This window comes from Pteronotus mesoamericanus, unplaced genomic scaffold (assembly GCF_021234165.1).
Source record: "Pteronotus mesoamericanus isolate MK-2021 breed Mesoamerican mustached bat unplaced genomic scaffold, CSHL_Meso_final contig_2, whole genome shotgun sequence".
NCBI classification, from domain to species: Eukaryota; Metazoa; Chordata; class Mammalia; order Chiroptera; family Mormoopidae; genus Pteronotus; species Pteronotus mesoamericanus.
In genome coordinates, this window is record NW_026555084.1 from 29,315,212 (window position 1) to 29,333,714 (window position 18,503).

Here is an 18,503-nt window from a genome sequence, read left to right on the forward strand (position 1 = left end):
GAAGGAATAGTTGGAGCAAGGCTCTGAGGCAAGAAGGTCTAGGCTTCTGGAGTGGGGTGAGCAAGGAGAAGTAGGAGATGAACTGAGAGAAAAGCAGGAGGCAAGGTAATATAAAGCACTGTGGGTGAGTATAAATGCATTGGAAAGCCTTTGGAGGGTTTAGAAGGATGACATGATATGACTTAAGTTTTAACAACAACAACAACAACAACAACACACCCACCGTGGCTTCTGTGTTGAGACTAGACTATGAGAAGGCAAAGAATTGGGGAGATTATAGTTAGGAGAATTTTGCCACAATCTATGCTAGAGATACTGAACTCTGAACCATAGTGGTAAGAGTAGAATTAGTGAGAGGTGAGATTTCAGATATAATTTGAAAGCAGAACCAACAGGGTGGACTGTTGATGGATTGAATGGTGGCATATGAAAGTAGTCAAGGCAGACTCCACAGCTTTGTCTTGAGCAGCTGGAAGGATGGAGCTGCTATTTATTGAGATGAGGAAGACTGAGGAGAAACATATTACTGGGGGAAGATCAAGAGTTTGATTTGGGTCACATAGACAAAAGTGTAAGTTGTATGTGAGACACATTTCAAGGAAATGGTCATAGTCTGGGCCATGAATGGCCATACGGGCTGGGATCTTAATTTTATCCTGAATGTGATGGGAACCCTGAAATATTTTCAGTAGTTCTGTAAAATTTAATGAAATTTTTTCATACCTTAATCTTAAAAGGTTGAAGGAACTGAAAAAAATTCATACAAGTTTAAAAACAAAGTCAGTAGATGCCATATAGAAAGTGAAAAGAAAATCCACAGAATGGAAGAAAATATTTGTAAATCATGTATCTGATAAGGAACTTGTATCCAGAATACATAAAGAACTCTTACAACTCAACAATAAAAGGACAAATAACCCAATTTAAAAATAGGCAAAGGATCTGGCATATCTCCAAAGAAGATATGCAAATGGAAATAAGCACATGAAAAGATGTTCAACATCATTATCCATTAAGAAAATGCACAACTTATATGACATAGCACCTCATAGCCACTAGGATGGCTATATCCAAAAAGACAGAAAATAACAAATTTGTCTTAGATGTGGAGAAGTTTGGACTTTCATACATTGTGGGAATTTGAAATGGTGAAGGTGCTTTGAAAATTAGTTGGGCAGTTCCTCAAAATGCTCCATATGATCGAGTAATCCACTCCTAGCTATGCATATCTAAAAGAAATTAAAACATATGTCCACACCAAGAACTTGTACATGAAAACTTCACAGCAACTTTATTCATAATAGCCAATGAATGGATAAATAAAATGTGGTATATTCATAATGGAATATTATTCAACAATAAAAAGAAATGAAAACCTGATATATGCTACAGCATAAAGGAACCCTGCAATATTATGCTAGATATTAAGCCACATATTTACTGGTTGCATTCATATGACGTATCCAGAAAAGACAAATCTACAGAGGCAGAAAGCAGATTAGTGGTTATCTAAGACTGAGAGGTTCAGGAAAAAATGGGGATTGACTTCTATAATGTAAAATTGTGATAATGGTTTCACAACTCTGTGAATTATACACATTAAATGGGTGAATTGTCTGACATGTGAATTATATCAATAAAGCTGTAAAAAACAAAGTTAGGATCAAGGAAATATTATTTTTAATAGGAGATACAGATAAGGAAGGGACTAGAACAAAAATAAATAAGCCATAAAAGTTAAGAGTCAGTTGACTTGAGCCATATATGGCTCTAAGCTTCTTGACATGCAAGGAGAAAGTCTATAGCTATTTGATAGATTTCATGTCCTTCACATAATCATGTACAACTCTTACTATCTTTTACCTAGATTTTTCCCCACAGAATTAAATGTTAGACAGTACAGTGTTGTCTTTTTTGGTGGGGATCTGTATTGTATAGATATTCCATGCTGATGAGTGTGTGGGGGTAAGGATTGATATACTTCTGAATGCAGATATCTGTGGAACTTTTATATTACCCAACCAAAATTCTTGCCTGTTATTCCACCTCTTCTGAGAGATATGCAAGATCATAGTTCTGTCTTTGAGCAGGTATTCTTGCAGCAAGGAAAAGATGGATTAAGAGTGATTAGATTGAAAGGATGACTATTGTAGGATCTGAACTTTAGCAGCAAGGATAGTGTAAAAGAAAAATTTGGGAACAATTCACAAGGGATAATCAATAGTTTTTAATGATTGGTTTGTTAGGGGAGGAGATGGTGTCCAAATTGGCCCCCAGTCCTCTGACTTAGAAAACTGAATGAATGATTCACTTGGTGAAGGAACACAAATAGAAAAGCAACGGTAAGCTGGGGTGACAGACAAAGACGATTTTAGTTTGGAAAACACTGAAATACCTACATTATTTTAAATTGAAGATATCCAGCAAGCAGTTGGATATCCCAGCCTGAGGAGCAAGGGAAAAGTTCTGGGCTGAAGGCATAGTTGTCCTCTTGGAAAAAGTGTGTAAAGTGGGAAGAAAGTTGTATTAGGGTGATAGTCTCCTTAGGAATATGCTTGTATCAGAATGGTTAGAAATTTCTGAAGGAAAGAAAATCTATTACTGTTATTGCTGAGTGAATTGTTCTTCTTTGGTAAACTACAGTGAAAATCCTAAAGGTGAGCTATTAAGGTCACCAGAGAGAAGTGATGATGGACTTCAGAATTTGCAGCATGATGTTTTCTTAAAGATGGAAGGAATGACGTTTGGATAATAATGATACCACATTTGGGCACCTGTTATCTACTAGATATTTGGGCATTCTCTTAATTAGGTAACATATTCATAAAATTAAAACCCTGCAACTTTGACATAGGACCTAATGGAGAACAGAAGTTTTGTTTATATTGCTGTAAAATCTGTATAGACTCACTTCAATGACTGTTGCCTGGGTACTGAAATGGAGCAGATGTAATATAATGCTTGATTATGTGTATGTCATCCTATTTCCTATCCCCCTTAAATACTGGCCTATCTTTAAAAAACAAAACCTATCACTTAGATGTGCAAAGAAAATATATCTTTATTTTTAAATAACTAATCTAAACTTCTCATGGGCTCTCATCACCCTTCTTCTTTATTTAGCTGGGGAATCATGAATAAACTTAGTGATTAATGCCAGTTACTTCAATTTAAAAGTTTCTTTTACAGGGATATAAAGTACAGCATAGGAAATATAGTAAAAAATATTGTAATAACTATGTATGGTGCCAGGAAGGTACTGGAAATATCAGCGGTAACACTTTGTAAATATATGATTGTCTAAATGCTATTCCGTACACATGAAACTAATACAAAATAATAGTTAATGTAAACTAATTGAAAAATAATAAAAATTTTAAAGCCCCTTTTGGGTGAATGCTGAGACTTTTAGATTTTTCTCCCCATTCCATATTCCTGAGGATGCCATATAGGCAGGCAATCATATCTCTTGATTTGCCTGGAACAGTCCCAGTATGTGCTTTTTGTTCTGACATAATTTTTAATAGAGCTCACTCTTATTCTCAGAAAGGTCCCAGTTTGGACAAATAGTCACCCTAAGTAGGCATAGTGGCAGGCCAGACGTGGGGGAGGGGTGAAGTTGGAGCTTGAAGTGTCTGATATCCACAAGTTGTCTCTGGATTTTTTACTAATTTTTGCTGCAGGTTTCAAGACTCATTCTACACCTGGGCTGGAGTTCACCAATAAAGTCATTGGTGAACTTAAGACCTGACTTAGAGCTTGAGGTCTTCCTTTGCTGATTTTTCCCTCCCCTTTTTTTTTTGTTGCTACCCCAAACTCCCTGAGTCTTAATGAAGTCCTCCATCCAGACTTCGACCTTGTTGCCTTTCTGTCCTCTTTGCGGTAGAGTCACCTCACCACAGTAGCCCTATGCCAGGTGTTTTGGTTCTAAATCTGACCAACTTCCCCATTGCCGTTAGTATGTGGAGCCTTGAGAACTTGTTTACAACGTTCAGGAATTAAGGGACTCTCAGGAGGGTCACCGAAGGCTCCGTCTCTGCTGGAATATTCCAAGCTCTTATTTTTATGTTGAGTTTCCAACCTGCATGGACGTCTAGTCCCTGAGTTCTACAGGATAATTGGTTGCATATAAATGTCCTTATTTTAAGTATTATTTGAGGATTCTTGAAAGTTACTGAAAGATTAAGAGTGTACCATTAATTTGTTCTTATTATAGAGTGATGACATTAGCAGATGAAAATATTTCTTCAAAACCCAAGATTACTTCAAATTCAGAATCAGGTAATAAATAGTGAAACTAATTTTTGTAATTCTGCATTTTGTTATTTTTGTCACAAAGCAGTATATTTTGAGAAAATTAGTAGCCCAGGAGACTGAGTGCTTTTTAGCTTGATTAAGAAGTGGAGATATGTGAGGTTAGACTGGGTCTGAACTATCAACATAGCACCCATCATTAGTTCATTTAATAAATGTGTACTGTGTATGCACTTGCTATATATGCCAGTGTTCCAGTTGTGTGTCAGGCTCTTTACCAAGTGTTAGAAAACTGAGAGATAACCTCTATTCCTGTCCTCTAGGAGCCAATAGTCTAATAACAGAAACAACAAATAAACCATAAATTTCTTCTCAGGCAACTCCTGCTCAGTCTCCTTTGCAATCTTATCTACTGCTATTAGCCATTAAATGTGGGAGTGCTTCAAGACTGGTTCCCAAATTTTAATCTCTCTTCAATCTACCATCTGATATGTATAGGGGCTCTGAAAAAAGCAGGGCTCCCAAATTTTTTCTCAAAGGTTGCCAGTTTTAGCAAATAAAAATACAGAATGCCCAGTCAAATTTGAATTCAGCTAAGCAGTAAATCATTTTTAATACAATTATATCACAACTATTGCACATGCTTGTACCACTGTAGGGGAAATACTTATACTAAAAATATTCATTGTTTATCTGAACTTTAAGTGTGCATTCTGTATTTTACCTAGTCACCTACTAGCCCCCACAGTGAATCTGGGGATATGTAAGTAATATAGTGATCATAAAAGCCAGGATTTGCATGCCAAGGTAAGGAGTTTGAGTTTTAACTTGAGGGCAATGGGAAGCTTTTGAAGAGTTTTAAGCAGATTATGTTAGATTTTTATTTTAGGAATGCACTGTGAACAATGGACTACAGAGGGTCAATCAAAAAGCTATTGGAATAGCCTAAAGGAAAATTTTTTAGTGCTTTAACTCAAGGTACTGGTGTTAAAAATAAAGAAGAGCCACATTTGCAACATTAAGTACATATAACAGGTAAAATTAGTACATAGCAGACTCTCAGTAAATACTTGTTACTTTGAATTGAGCTTGGAAAGTGAGGAAAAGGGAAGAGTCAAGACTGAAGCAATAGATATTAAAGGGGCCAGAGGGGAAAGATGTTCATTCTTATTATACTGAGGTCCAGTAAGGTAGGACAGGCAAGGTGTCTGCTCATTTTGGTGGGAGTTGAAACTGGATTGTGTGGGCTTGGGAGTAAATAGGAGGAAAGGAAGCTATGCTAGTATTTGTGGATAGGTCTTTAAAGAAGCTTGTCCATGAATAAGAGGAGAGGGGATAAAGTGTGTGTTTAGGGGGTGGAGGGCAGGTAATATTTTTGGTGAGATGAAAAAGACCTGAGTATGTTTTAAATGCTGATAGAAAAGGTACAGTAGAAAGAAAGAGCCTGAAAATACAAGACAGTGGAAATAGAAGGATAATTAATGGAGAATTTTATCACATACACTTTCTCTACTAATCAAAATGTAAATCTTTATATAGAGTTTATTTACTCCTATGAAGCCTGGAGCTCTTGAGATAAAGATATTTTAAAGAATACTTTATTCTGTCTGTCAGATTATCCAACCTATATTATTTTTCTTCTAAAACTGTTACAAAATTGCAGTTATTAAATTTGTTTTTTTCACATTTGAGTTTTCTGTACTTAAAATACAGTTAAGTAATTAAAATACTAAAGTGTATCTTTATTTACAGATAATTAAGTAATTAAATTAATTACTTAAGTAATTAATTTACTTAATTTAAGTAATTAAAATACTAAAGTGTATCTTTATTTACAGATAATGCAGCTTGTGAATTACTTGCTGAGAAAACTTATCCTTTAACCCCTGAGAAAACAAAGAAAAAAGCAAGTATTGAAGCAGAATAACTGCATAAAACATAATTAATATAGGACATACTTTTAACCAACACTTTTATAGGAATTATTTTTCAGTTATTTAAATGAATAATTCAAAATATTTTGGAGTTTAGCAATTGTATTACATTATTGTTACATGAGTATATAGCCTACATAGGTTTAATGGGAGAGAATTAAAATTTATTATTTTTCCAACTTCATTTTGGATAATTGGATGACTGTTGATCATTAAGGCAAAACTAAGACATTTGCTGTGTAGGCAGAGCAGTGTTTTATGCTGAAGAATCTATGAATTATTACCTTAGGTCTAGAATTTAGAGATCTTTAGACTTAATTTAGCAGGAGATACTGCCTAGATGGCTACTAGATGCACAGCATTATTCCAAGCACTTTTCATTAATTATATCTTTTTGGCATTCCTATCAGGTAAGGTTTTTTGTTGTTGTTTTTTGTTTCCTTGGTCTTGTTTTTACCTTTTTATTGCTGAGAAAAAATGAGGTTAAGATGTTAACCAATGTGGTTAAGGAGCCTGTGGCAGGTCTTTCTGGATCTAAAACCTGTACTCCTTCTACTACACCATCATATTATTGTGTACATGGGGGAGCCAATTGAAAGAGAGCATGAGTGTCTGTCAGCAGGAAGACTCATTAGTGTGAAGTTACAAAGATTTTTGGTATGAGTTTGTGGTGGCTTTGACTAGGATGTAGGAAGATTGGAGAAATATCGTGGATTTAAGAAAATTTTGCCTTTAGAGTTAATGGATTGAAAATAGAGGATGAAGGAGTGAGAGGTGTTAAGAAAGACCTCTAGGTTTTTGTGTTAAGCAGCTTTGGTGGATAAAGGTGCTCTATTTAATGTGATAGGAAAAGCAGGAGGTCTGAGGACATACAAAAATGAAAATGTTGAAGAAGCCATTGGCTGTAAATCTTTAGGTCAGGGAAACAGAAGAAGAGTATATAATACTATAGATATTTTTAAATTAATAGAAATGGATAAAATCACCTGAAAAATAATATCTGTAGAGTGCAGAAGAAAAGGAGGTCTAGGTCAATCCTTGGAAAATTATACATTCAGGTAGAAAAGGGAGAGTGACCAGAGAGAGAGGAAAACAAATAGAATATGCTATCATAGAATCCAAGAAAAGAGAGTGTTTATTCCTGAAAGTGCGAGTGGTCAGTGATATTGAATGCTACCTGCAGGTCCAGTGTTATAAAGGGACCTCCAGTCCAGTACATAAGGAACTTAGAAGTTACCACTCTGTCCTAACAATAGTAAAAAGCTAAACAAACTGAAAAAGCGGCAACTCTTCTTTTGACCCACCAGAGAAGTAAGGTCACAGGGCATACTGCTGCACCCAAACTTGAAAAGACAGGTGGGTAAAGAGAATTACAACTTACTGGAGCAAAAACACATGAAAAGAAACCTCCCTGAGAACCCGTACTGGGGTGTGAAAAACAAAAGTGTGATTGATAAATTACTGGAAGTTTAGTGTGGATGACTCTGAAAGTTAAAAGATTAAGGGGACTTCCGACATCAGGGGACCTTCATACTTTTGTCTCTACTGAATTTTATCTCCAAGAGCTCTACAAGATCCTGATGGTGTGTATCAGAAAAATCCCCTCATGCTCCCATTAGTGAGGATGGAAAAGGGACCATTTTGAAATAGACCACAGTATTCTCTTTTTTCTTAAGAAATCCTTCCCTCAGGAGAAGGTATTTTACCAGAGCCAGACTCATCAAGGGGAAAGGAAGTAAGCAACTCCAGCCAGTTCTATCCTTCCAAGTAGGGGAAAGAAAATACTCAACTCTCTCTCCCTCTAGCCTTCTACACTGGGGGAATGGAAATACATAACTACAGCCTCCTCTAGCCATGCTCTCCCACCTGGGGGCGAGCAGATGGAAACTGAGAAGCGCTGGTTCACTGAGAAGTTCACAGACCAGGGGTAAAGGCTAGACAAAAAGCTGAGACATAATCAGAAAACTATAGACTGCTTCCCGTCCCGTCCCCCGAGCACCTGACACTACTAAAGACCTATTCACCACAGTTCCTGTTACCCAGTACATAATGTCCACTTTTTAGCAATAAAATACAAGGCATACTAAAAGGCAAAAAGAAAAAACAGTTTGAAGACACTGAATCGTATCAGATCCAGAGTTATAAGTAATGTTAGAATTATCAGGCCAGAAATTTAAAATAACTATGATTAATATGCTCAGGGAGAAAGTAAACAATATCATGAACAGATGGATAGTATAAGCAGAGAAATGGAAATTCTAGGAAAGGAAAAATAAATTCTAGAGATCAGAAACAGAAAGAACAAAAAGAGAAATTCTAGAGATTAAAAGCACTGTAGTAGGGATGAAGAATGTCCTTGATGGACTGACTTATTGGTACACTAAACACAGCTGAGGAAAGAATGTTTGCGTTTGAGGATATGACAATAGAAACTTCTGAAACTCAAAAACAAAGATAAAAAAAAACTGAACCCCCTCCCAGGATATTCAAGAACTATGGAAAAAGTACAAAAGATGTGACATATACATAATTGAAATTCCAGAGAGAGAAGAAACTGTGAAAGGAACAGAAGCAACATTTGAAGCAATATGACTGACAGTTTCCTAAAATTAATGTCAGACACCAAACTACAGATCTAGGATGCTCAGAGAACACCGAGAAGGATACGTGCCCAGAAAACTATACCTGAGCATATCATATTTGACCACTGGAAAAGTCAAACAGAAATTAAAAAAATCTTAAAAGAATCCAGAGTGGGAAAATGCCTTACCTATAAAAGAGCAAAGATAAGAATTACAGACCTCTCCTCAGAAACTATCCAAACAACAATAGACTAAAGTGAAATATTTAAGTGTTGAGAGCAAAACCACTAACCTAGAATTTTGTACCCTGCGAAATTATCATTTAAAGTGAAGGAGAAATAACTACTTTCTCAGACAAACAAAAACTGAGGAAATTTGTTGTAAGTAGGCCTGCCTTGTAAGAAATATTAATGGGGGTTTTTCAGGGAGAAGCAAAATAGTGCGTCAGTATAGGTTTATCTCTCCTAACAAATGATGCAGTAGGGGACGTTGTGCATGAGTGAGGACAGGAGTTTATGGGAATTTTTGTATGTTCTACTCAGTTTTGATGTGAACCTCAAACTGCTCTAAAAAATAAAGTTTGCTAATTTTTTAAAGTCAATTTCATTTAGAATCAAGAAGGAAACTGATGACTTTAGCACAAATAATTTTAGTGGACTAATGAGAAGCAAGATAAATTGGAATAGGTTGAAGAGATATAGAAAACTGTAGAAGTCTAAAAATAGAAAAAGAAGTATATTGGAACACCAGTAATGTAAAATGTCTGTGTGTGGGGAAATAAATGTGTAGAACTTTTTATGCAATGAAGTTAATTTATCAGCCTAAAATAGAATATTATAAGATGTATAATGAAAGCCTCATAGTAATCACAAAGCAAAAATCTGTAAGAGATACAGAAATGATAAAGAGAAAAGAAACACAGCATAATACTACAAAAATTATCAATTCAGAAAGACAGCAAGAGAGGAAGAAAGAACTACAAAACAATAAGAAAGCAATTAACAAAATGGTAGTGGTCCTTACTATAAAAAAGTCCTTATTAATAATTAATCTACATATAAGTGGTTTAGATTCTCCATTTAAAAGACACAGAGTAACTGAATGAAAAAATATACATAACCCAAGTATATGCTGCCTACAGTAAAATTGCTTAAGCTTTCAGGACACTTAGGCTGAAAGTGAAGGGATGGATAAAAGTTATTCCACGCAAATAGAAGTCAAAAAAAGAGCTATATTTAAATCATACAAAATAGATTTTAAGTCAAAAGCTGTAATAAGAGACAAATAAGGCCACTATATAATGATAAAGGGGTCAGTTCATCAAGAGGATATAACAGTTGTAAATATAAATATAAATATAGTCTGTCCAGAAAGTATCCAGCCACACAATATGAAAAATAGAGACATTTATTGAAGAAGAGAAGATACAAGAAACATGTACATAGGACAATGACACCTCACTTCCCATCAAAGTAGGCACCTTAGGACCTCACACAATTCTCCCAGCATCTTTTCTACAGTGCAAACCACTCTGCAAAATCCTTTGTTGTAATCGCCACCAGCTGTCCCATCATATTTTCCTGAATCTCATTGATAGTCTGAAATTTTGTCCCTTTCAAAGGTGATTTTAGTTTTAGGAAAAGCCAGAAGTTGCAGGGCACCAAATCTGGGCTGTAGTGGGAGCTGGGGTGATTTGATGTTTTACCAAAAAACTCTGCATTGAGAAGTGATGCCTAAGCAGGCACATTGTCATGATGATGTTGCCAATCACCAGTTTCCCATAGCTGCAACCATTTTCTTTGTATTGTATCTTTCAACCAGTGAAGGACATTGAGGTACTATTTTTTATTGTTTGGCCTGTAGGGGCATACTTGTGGTGGACAACACCTTCCTAATCAAAAAACACAGCTAACGTGATCCTGATCTTTCTGCAACTTTTCCATCCTTCAGACGTGGAGAACGGGGACTTCCTTTGGGATGATTGGGCCTTTGTTTCTGGATCAAAGCAGTAGACCCACAATTCATCTCCAGTTATGACCTTGAGGAAATCTCAGTCATTGGTAGCAGTTTGAATCAAATCATTAGCAACTGCAGTACAATGTTCCTTCTGCTCTTGTAGCAGAAGCCACAGAACAAATTTCACCATGACACTTTTCATGCTAAGATCCTGCATCAAAAAATCATGGACACAGTAGTTTTTGTAATCCCCAAATCAGCTTCTAGTCCTCACACTGTCAGTTGCTGACCTTTGTTGATTGCAGCCCATACACATTCAGCATTCTCAGGTGTTCTGCTTCTTGCAGGCCTTCCAGAATGTGGATCATTTTAAATGGATTCTCGACCATTTTTGAAGTGTTTGTGCCATACTTTTATTTGTGCTGCACTCATTGCATTGTCCCCAAAAGCCTTCTGAATCATCCAAATAGTTTCCATGGAGGAAACTATTTCTATCTTTTTGAATGTGAAAGCCACACAGTACACATGCTCACTCAGCAGCATCTACCACCCCCCACTGACTAGTACAGTGAAGTCGTCGTTGTTCATGCATGTGCATTACAGTACACTGTCCTTGGCTGCCAGTTTATACATCCATATCACACAAAATATAATGGTTCACGTTGTATTAACAATGGCTTGACTTTTTCTGGACAGACCCCATATACCCAATATTGACGTGCCTCTCTCTCTCTCTCTCTCTCTCTATATATATATATATAAACAATTTTTAATAGATCTAAAGGCAGAAGTAGACAGCAATGCAATAATATTGGATACTTCAGTACGCCACTTTCAACAATGGATAGATCATCCAGACAGAAAATCAATAGGAAATAATGGGTTTCAACTATACTTTAGACCAAATGAACCTAACGGATATACACAGAACATTTCAACTAACAACAATAGAATCCACATTCTTCTCAATAGCACACTGAACATGCTCCAGGAGAGATCACATTAGGTCACAAAATAAGTCTTAACAAATATAAGAAGATTAATCTTATTAAGTATCTTTTCCTACCACAGTGGTATGAAACTAGACATCAGTAAGAGGAAGAAAGCTAGAAAGTTAAAAAATACGTGGAAATTAAAACAACACACTAGTGAACAACCAATGAGTAAAATAAGAAACAAAAAAAAAAAAATCAAAAAATACCTGGAGACAAATGAATTTGGAAACAAAACATACCAAAGCTTATGGGATACAGCAAAAGCAGTTTGAAGAGGGGAGTTTATAGTGATAAATGCCTACATTAAGAAAAGTTAAGATATCAAATAATCAACCTAACCTTATACCTCAAGGAACTAGAAAAAGAACAAACTAAGTCATAAGTTAGCAGGAGGAAGGAAATAAAAGATTAGAGCAGAAATAAATGAAACAGAGACTAGAAAGACAATAGAAATGATCAACAAAGCAATTGATCAACTTTTATCCAGACTAAGAAAAAAGAAATGACTCAAATTAACAAAATTGTATATGAAAGAGGAGACATTCCAACTGATAACACAGATATACAAGGGATCATAACAAACTGCTATGAAAATTATATGCTGACAAATGAGATAACTTAGAAGATACGGACAAATTTCTAGAAACATACAACTTACCAAATTGAATCATTAAGTAACAGAAAAATCTGAACAGACTGATAACAAGCAAGGAGATTGAATTGGTAATCAAAAATCTCCCAGCAAATTAAAGGTACCAGATGGCTTCACTGGTGAATTCTACCAAACATTTAAAGAAAAATTAATACCAGTTCTTCTCAAAGTCTTCCAGAAATTTGAAGAGGAAGGATTGCTTCCAAACTCCTCCTACAAGGCCAGTATTACTGTGATAACAAATTCAGACATTGACACCGAAAGAAAAGAAAATTATGGGTCATTATTCCAGGTGAACATAGAATAAAAATCCTCAACAAAATACTAGTGAACCAGATTCAAGAGCACCATGATCAAGTGGGATTTATCCCTGGTATGTAAGCATAGTTAATGTATAAAAATTAATTAATGTGATACATTTACCACATTAACAGAATGAAGGACAAAAATGGTCATCTGATTTTCAATAGATGCAGGAAAAGGCAGTAGACAAAATTCAACATCCTTTCATGATAAAATTCTTAACAAATTAGATATAGGATTTGTACCTCAAAATAATTAAAGACTGTATATGACAATCCCACAGCCAACATTATACTCAAAGGTGAAAAGTTAAAAAACCTTTCTTTTAAGATCAGGAATAAGACAAGGCTGTCTTGCCACTTTTATTCAACATAGCACTAGAAGTCCTAGCCAGAGCAATTAGGCAATGAAAAGAAAAAAGTCGTCCAGATCAGAAATAAGTGAAATTATCTCTGTTTGCAGATAACATGATCTTACACGTTGAAAATTCTAAAGACTCTGCCAAAAAACAAACAAACAAACCCAAACCCTGTTAGAATTAATAAACAAATCCAGTAAAGTTGCAGGATACAAGACAACATACAAAAATCTGCTGCATTTCTATATACTAACAACAAACTATCTGAAAAAGATATTAGAAATTAGAAAAAAATATCTGCCCCCAGATATTCCTGGTACAGAGCTCCTAGACCCTTGTAATTTCCTAAGTGATAAGAACTGTAGGAGTAACTCTGGTTTTATTATTTGATCTTTGGCCCCATTCCTGACACAGGTCTCCTAAAACCCTTGTAAATTCCTAAGCAGTTGTAGCACTAGAGGATCCTTTGTTCCAATGAGGCACTTTGGGTGGGCTCCTGGGTGGCTCCTAGATATGGGCTGGTCACCAAAAATACCAAGCCATAATTAGAAGCTTGGAATTTTTAGCCATCTACCCCCACTCACCTCTTTTCCAGAGAGAGGGGAGGGGCTGGAAATGAAGTTAATATCTGAGTATGCCTACATGAAGAAACCTCCATAAAAATCCCATAATAGGGAGTTCAGAGAACTTCTAGGTTGGTGAACACATCCACACTGGAAGGGTAACACACGCCAACTCCACAGGATCCTCCTAGACCTCACCCTGTAGGGGGTGCTGTGAGTGATATCGGGAACTGCAGTCCTGCACAAGCTGGGGCCTGGGAGAGGACCTGTAAGACATGGCCGGAACACTGGCAATGCCGTTGATAGGCAAGACCCGATAATAACTCCGAGGGCCTCTGGGGGAAATCAGGCCTAGGAGTAAATTACACTCCTTGAAGCATACTTTGTTTCTCCCTTAAACTCTGTTAATCTTATACCAGATAACCAGCTCTAGGCTGGGAAAGAAAGTTACAAAACTCCTGGACCCTGACCCAAATCCCATCTGGTGCCATGAAGTTTGCTCAACTTGGACCCAAAGCAGTTCAGTGTATTCCTGCAATTGTCTTCTTTAGACAACACCTATTCTCTGTAAGCTTAGTTACTGATGTAATTAGATTACCTAAACATTTCTGCTGTCTATCCTCTGCTTGCAACCCTCTTAATGAAGCCACTGAGCATGGGGCTAGGGTCATTCTCCTTTAGAGAGAATTGCCTTCCTCTTTCCTTTACAGGCAGATGATATCTGAAACAACTCAATACTGCATCCACAGCGAAACAGGGGACTTTACAGGCCAGAGTCCCCCATATCATCCTATATATCTCTTTACTAGCTATTCATATTTATTCTTTATTATATCCTTTAATAAATTGGTATATGTAAGTATAAATGTTTCCCTGAGTTTTGTGAGAAACTCTAGCAAATTAATTGAACCTAAGGCAAGGTGCTCGGAAATTCCAATTTTTAGCCAAATCGGACAGAAGTTGTGGGTAACCGTGGAACCTACTACTTGCAGTTGGCCTCTGAAGTAGGGTGGGAGCAGTCTTACGGGACTGAGCCCTCAACTGTGGGACCTGACACTATCTTTAGATAGTAGATAGTGTTAGAATTGAGTTGAATTCTAGGACACCTAGCTGGTGTCACAGAGGACTGTTATTGTGGGGGAAAATTTCCACATACTTGGTGGCCGGAAGTATGAGTGTTTTGTGTAAGGTAAAGGAGACTCACAGGAGAAAGGCTCATAGGAAAAGCTAAGGTTTATTTTTCTTTTAAAAACTCATTTACAGTAGCATCAAAAACAATAACATACTTAGAGATAAATTTAAATGAGGAGGTAAAAGACCTGTACACTGAAAACTGTAAGACATTGAGGAAAGAAATTGAAGACACAAATAAATGGAAAGATATTCCATGTTCTTGGATTAGAAGAATTAAATTATGAAAATTTCCATACTACCCAAAGTGATTTAAGAGTCAGTGCAATCTCTGTCAAAATTCCAGTGCCATTTTTCCCCCTCAGAAATAGAAAAATTTTCCTAAAATTTGTATGGAGCTACAAATTCCCCAAATTGCCAAAGCAATCTTGGGAAGGAACCAAGCTAGAGAAATCATATTTTCTGATTTCAATCTATATTACAAAGCTGTAGAAATGAAAACAGTATGGTGCTGGCATAAAAACAGGCATATAGACCAGTGGAAAAGAACAGAGAACCCAGAAATAAACCCACACATTTACATCCAACTGATTTTTGACAGGGGTGCTAAGAATGCAAAATGGGACAGGCTAGTCTCTTCAATAAAGGGTCCTGGGAAAATTGGATTTTTATTGATACATGCAAAGGAATGCACCTGCACCCCTATCTTATACCACTAACAAAAAATAACTAGAAATTTGATAAAAGACTTAAATAAAAGACCTGAAACTGTAAGACTCCTAGAAGAAAATGTAGGAGAAAAGCTTCTCGACATTGGTCTTGACAGAGATTTCTTTGATAAGATACCAAAGAGACATGCTACAAAAGCTAAAATAAAGAAGTGACATATCAAGCTAAGAAGCTTCTTGCATAGCAAAGAAATAATAAATTGAAAAGGCAATGTACAGAATGGGAGAAGATATTTGCAAATCACATGTGTTATAAGGGATTGATATCCAAAATATATAAAGAACCTGTACAACTCAATAGCAAAAAAAAACAAATAATCCAGTTAAAAATGGGCAAAGTACTTGAATAGACATTTTTTGAAAAAAGAGATATAAGTGGCTAGTAGACACATGAAAAGGTGCTCAATATCACTTATCATCAGGGAAATGCAAATCAAAAGCACGAGATATTACCTCACACTTGTTAGGATGGCTATTATCAAAAAGACAGATAACAAATGTAGGCAAGAATGTGGAGAAAAGGGAAACCTTATACACTGTTGATGAGAATGTAACTTGGAACTCCCATCGTGGAAAACTGTATGGCGGTTCCTCAAACAAAACTAAAAAGTACCATGTAATCCAGCAATCTCGCTCCTGGGTATATATCCAAAGGAAATGAAATCAGTATCTTGAGGAGATGTGTGCTCTCCTGTGGTCACTGCAGCATTATTCACAGTAACCAAGATAAGGAACCAACCTAAAATTCTTTGGTGGATGAATGGATAAAGAAAATGTGATATAGATATTGATACTATTCAGCCACAAAAAAGATCTCATCATTTGTGACAATGTTTCTAGACATTATGCTAAGTGAAATAAACCAAAGAAACAGATACTATATGATTTCACTTATATGTGAAATCCTAAAAAAAGAAAAGGTCAATTTCATAGAAACAGAATAGAATGATGGTTGTCAGGGTCTGAAGGGATGAGGAAATGAGGAGATCTAGGTGAAAGGGTACAGACTTTTATTTAGAAGAATAAGCTCTGAGGATGTAATGTGCAGCACAGTGACGATAGTTAATAACGTGGTACTGTATACCTGAAAATTGGTGAGAGTAGATCTTCAGCTTTCTCACCATGCTCACACACACAGTTACCTATGGGAGGTGATAGATGTGTTAATTGTCCGGATCTTAGTAATTATTCCACAATGTAATGTGTATCAAATCATCACCTGTACATTTCGATTATATACAATTATATTTGTCAAGTATTCCTTGATAACAGTGGGGGGAAAAGAAAGTGAGGAAGTAACAATTATGTATAGAGCTAGACTCTGAAGAGAAATAGAGAAAAAGAACAGTAACAGGAGGGAGAGGCGGGGTTGGAGGATGTTTGTTTTGTTTTAAAGGTGGTATATACCAGATCATTTTTGAGGGCTGATGGGAATTATGGAAGGAACGAAGAGAGGATAGATTAATGTAACCCAGTAGGCTCCTGGAGCTCCCTGTGACCTAAATATTTAATTGAAGTTGGCCTGAATCTCACTTTAACCTAAGCAATAAAAAATCTTCTTCATACTTCTATGTTTTCTTTTCTATGCTTCTTTGCTTCCTCATGGTTACGTTTCCCTTTCCTGCTTTTATGCATACTGTCTTGGTTTCTGCTCCACCAATTCACACACACACACCTGTACTTGTCAAGCATCTTGTAATTTAAGTGTGTCATATCTTGCATTAAGTGTCATTTCTTATGCTCTTGTATCATCTCTCTCTTCTCAAAAGCTCTGCTCCTAGTAGATATCTTTTCCTGATTATTGCTTTACCATCCCTGGGAAGCTGGTGCACAAAAATTTCCCTGTATTTCTCTAAAGACGATGTACAAGTGGTCAGTAAGCACGTGAAAAGATGCTTTCAATATCATTAGTCATTAGAGAAATGCAATTCAAAACCACAGATTATTACTTCATATCCACCACAATGACTATAATAAAAAAGACAGATAACAAATGTTGGTGATGATGTGGAGAAACTGGAACATTCAAACATTCTGGTGGGCACGTAAAATAGTCTAGCCATTTTGGAAAATAATTTGGCAGTTCTTCAAAATTTTAAGCATGGACTTACCATAGGACCCAGGAGTTCTACTCTCAGGTTTATACCCAGGAAAAATAAAAACACACATCCTCATGAAAATTTATACATGAATGTTCATAGCAACATTTATTCATAATAGCCAAAAAGTAGAAACTACTTCATTGTCCATCTATGATGAATAGATAAATAAAGTGTGGTGTATCCATATAATTAAATATTATTTGGCAATAAAAACAAATGAAGCACTGAATCATGCTGCAGCTTGGTTGAATCTTGAAAGTATTATGCAACATGAAAGAAACCAGTTACAGAAAACTGCTTATTATGATTCCATCTATAAGAAGTGTCCAAGATAGGCAAATCTATAACAACAGACATAGATTGGTGCTTACTTGGGGCTGGTGGAGATGGAATGTAGATTGACTGCTAATGAGCATGGGTGTCTTTGGAGGGGACAAAAATGTTCTAAAATTAGGTTTTGGTGATGATTTAACAACCCTGTGAATATACTAAAACCAATGAATTTTGTTCTTTAAATGGGTGAATTGTATGGTATGTGAATTATGTCTCAATAAAGTGTTTTAAAAAACCCCAAAACTCCCCTATACTATCATTTGGAAGAGGGAAATCCTTGAAAAAAAGGGAAGGGATAGAATCCAGAATGTAAGTGGAGGAACTGGCCGTTAAAAGAAGAGAGCTATTTCTATTGTGGGACATTTGTAGATGTAGTGGTACCAGAGCAGGCTTTGTGCTTAGAAAGACCCTACTTCATTTGATCTTCTGCTGTTACCATCTTGACATTTTTAATAGTTGTTTTTTTTTTTTAACAAGGGGCCTGACATTTTCATTTTGTACTGGGTCCTAAAAATTATGAGTCCTGAGTGGTTGCATCCTGTTTGATATCTTCTGTAGTTGGAGGGAAGTGTAAAGTAAGGCTGTCAGTAGAGAAAAGGGACTAGAAGTGTA

The 18,503-nt window shown here is 36.2% G+C and overlaps 1 protein-coding gene across 1 annotated transcript in view; it reads left to right on the plus strand.

The window, feature by feature from the left end:
- Nucleotides 1-18,503, plus strand: part of MEIKIN (meiotic kinetochore factor) — a 55,357-nt gene that overhangs the window by 19,172 nt on the left and 17,682 nt on the right. The window contains exons 8-9 of the mRNA XM_054567864.1: nucleotides 4,217-4,281; nucleotides 6,093-6,160. Coding sequence (XP_054423839.1) covers nucleotides 4,217-4,281; nucleotides 6,093-6,160 — 133 coding nt within the window. The remainder of the gene's footprint in view (nucleotides 1-4,216; nucleotides 4,282-6,092; nucleotides 6,161-18,503) is intronic.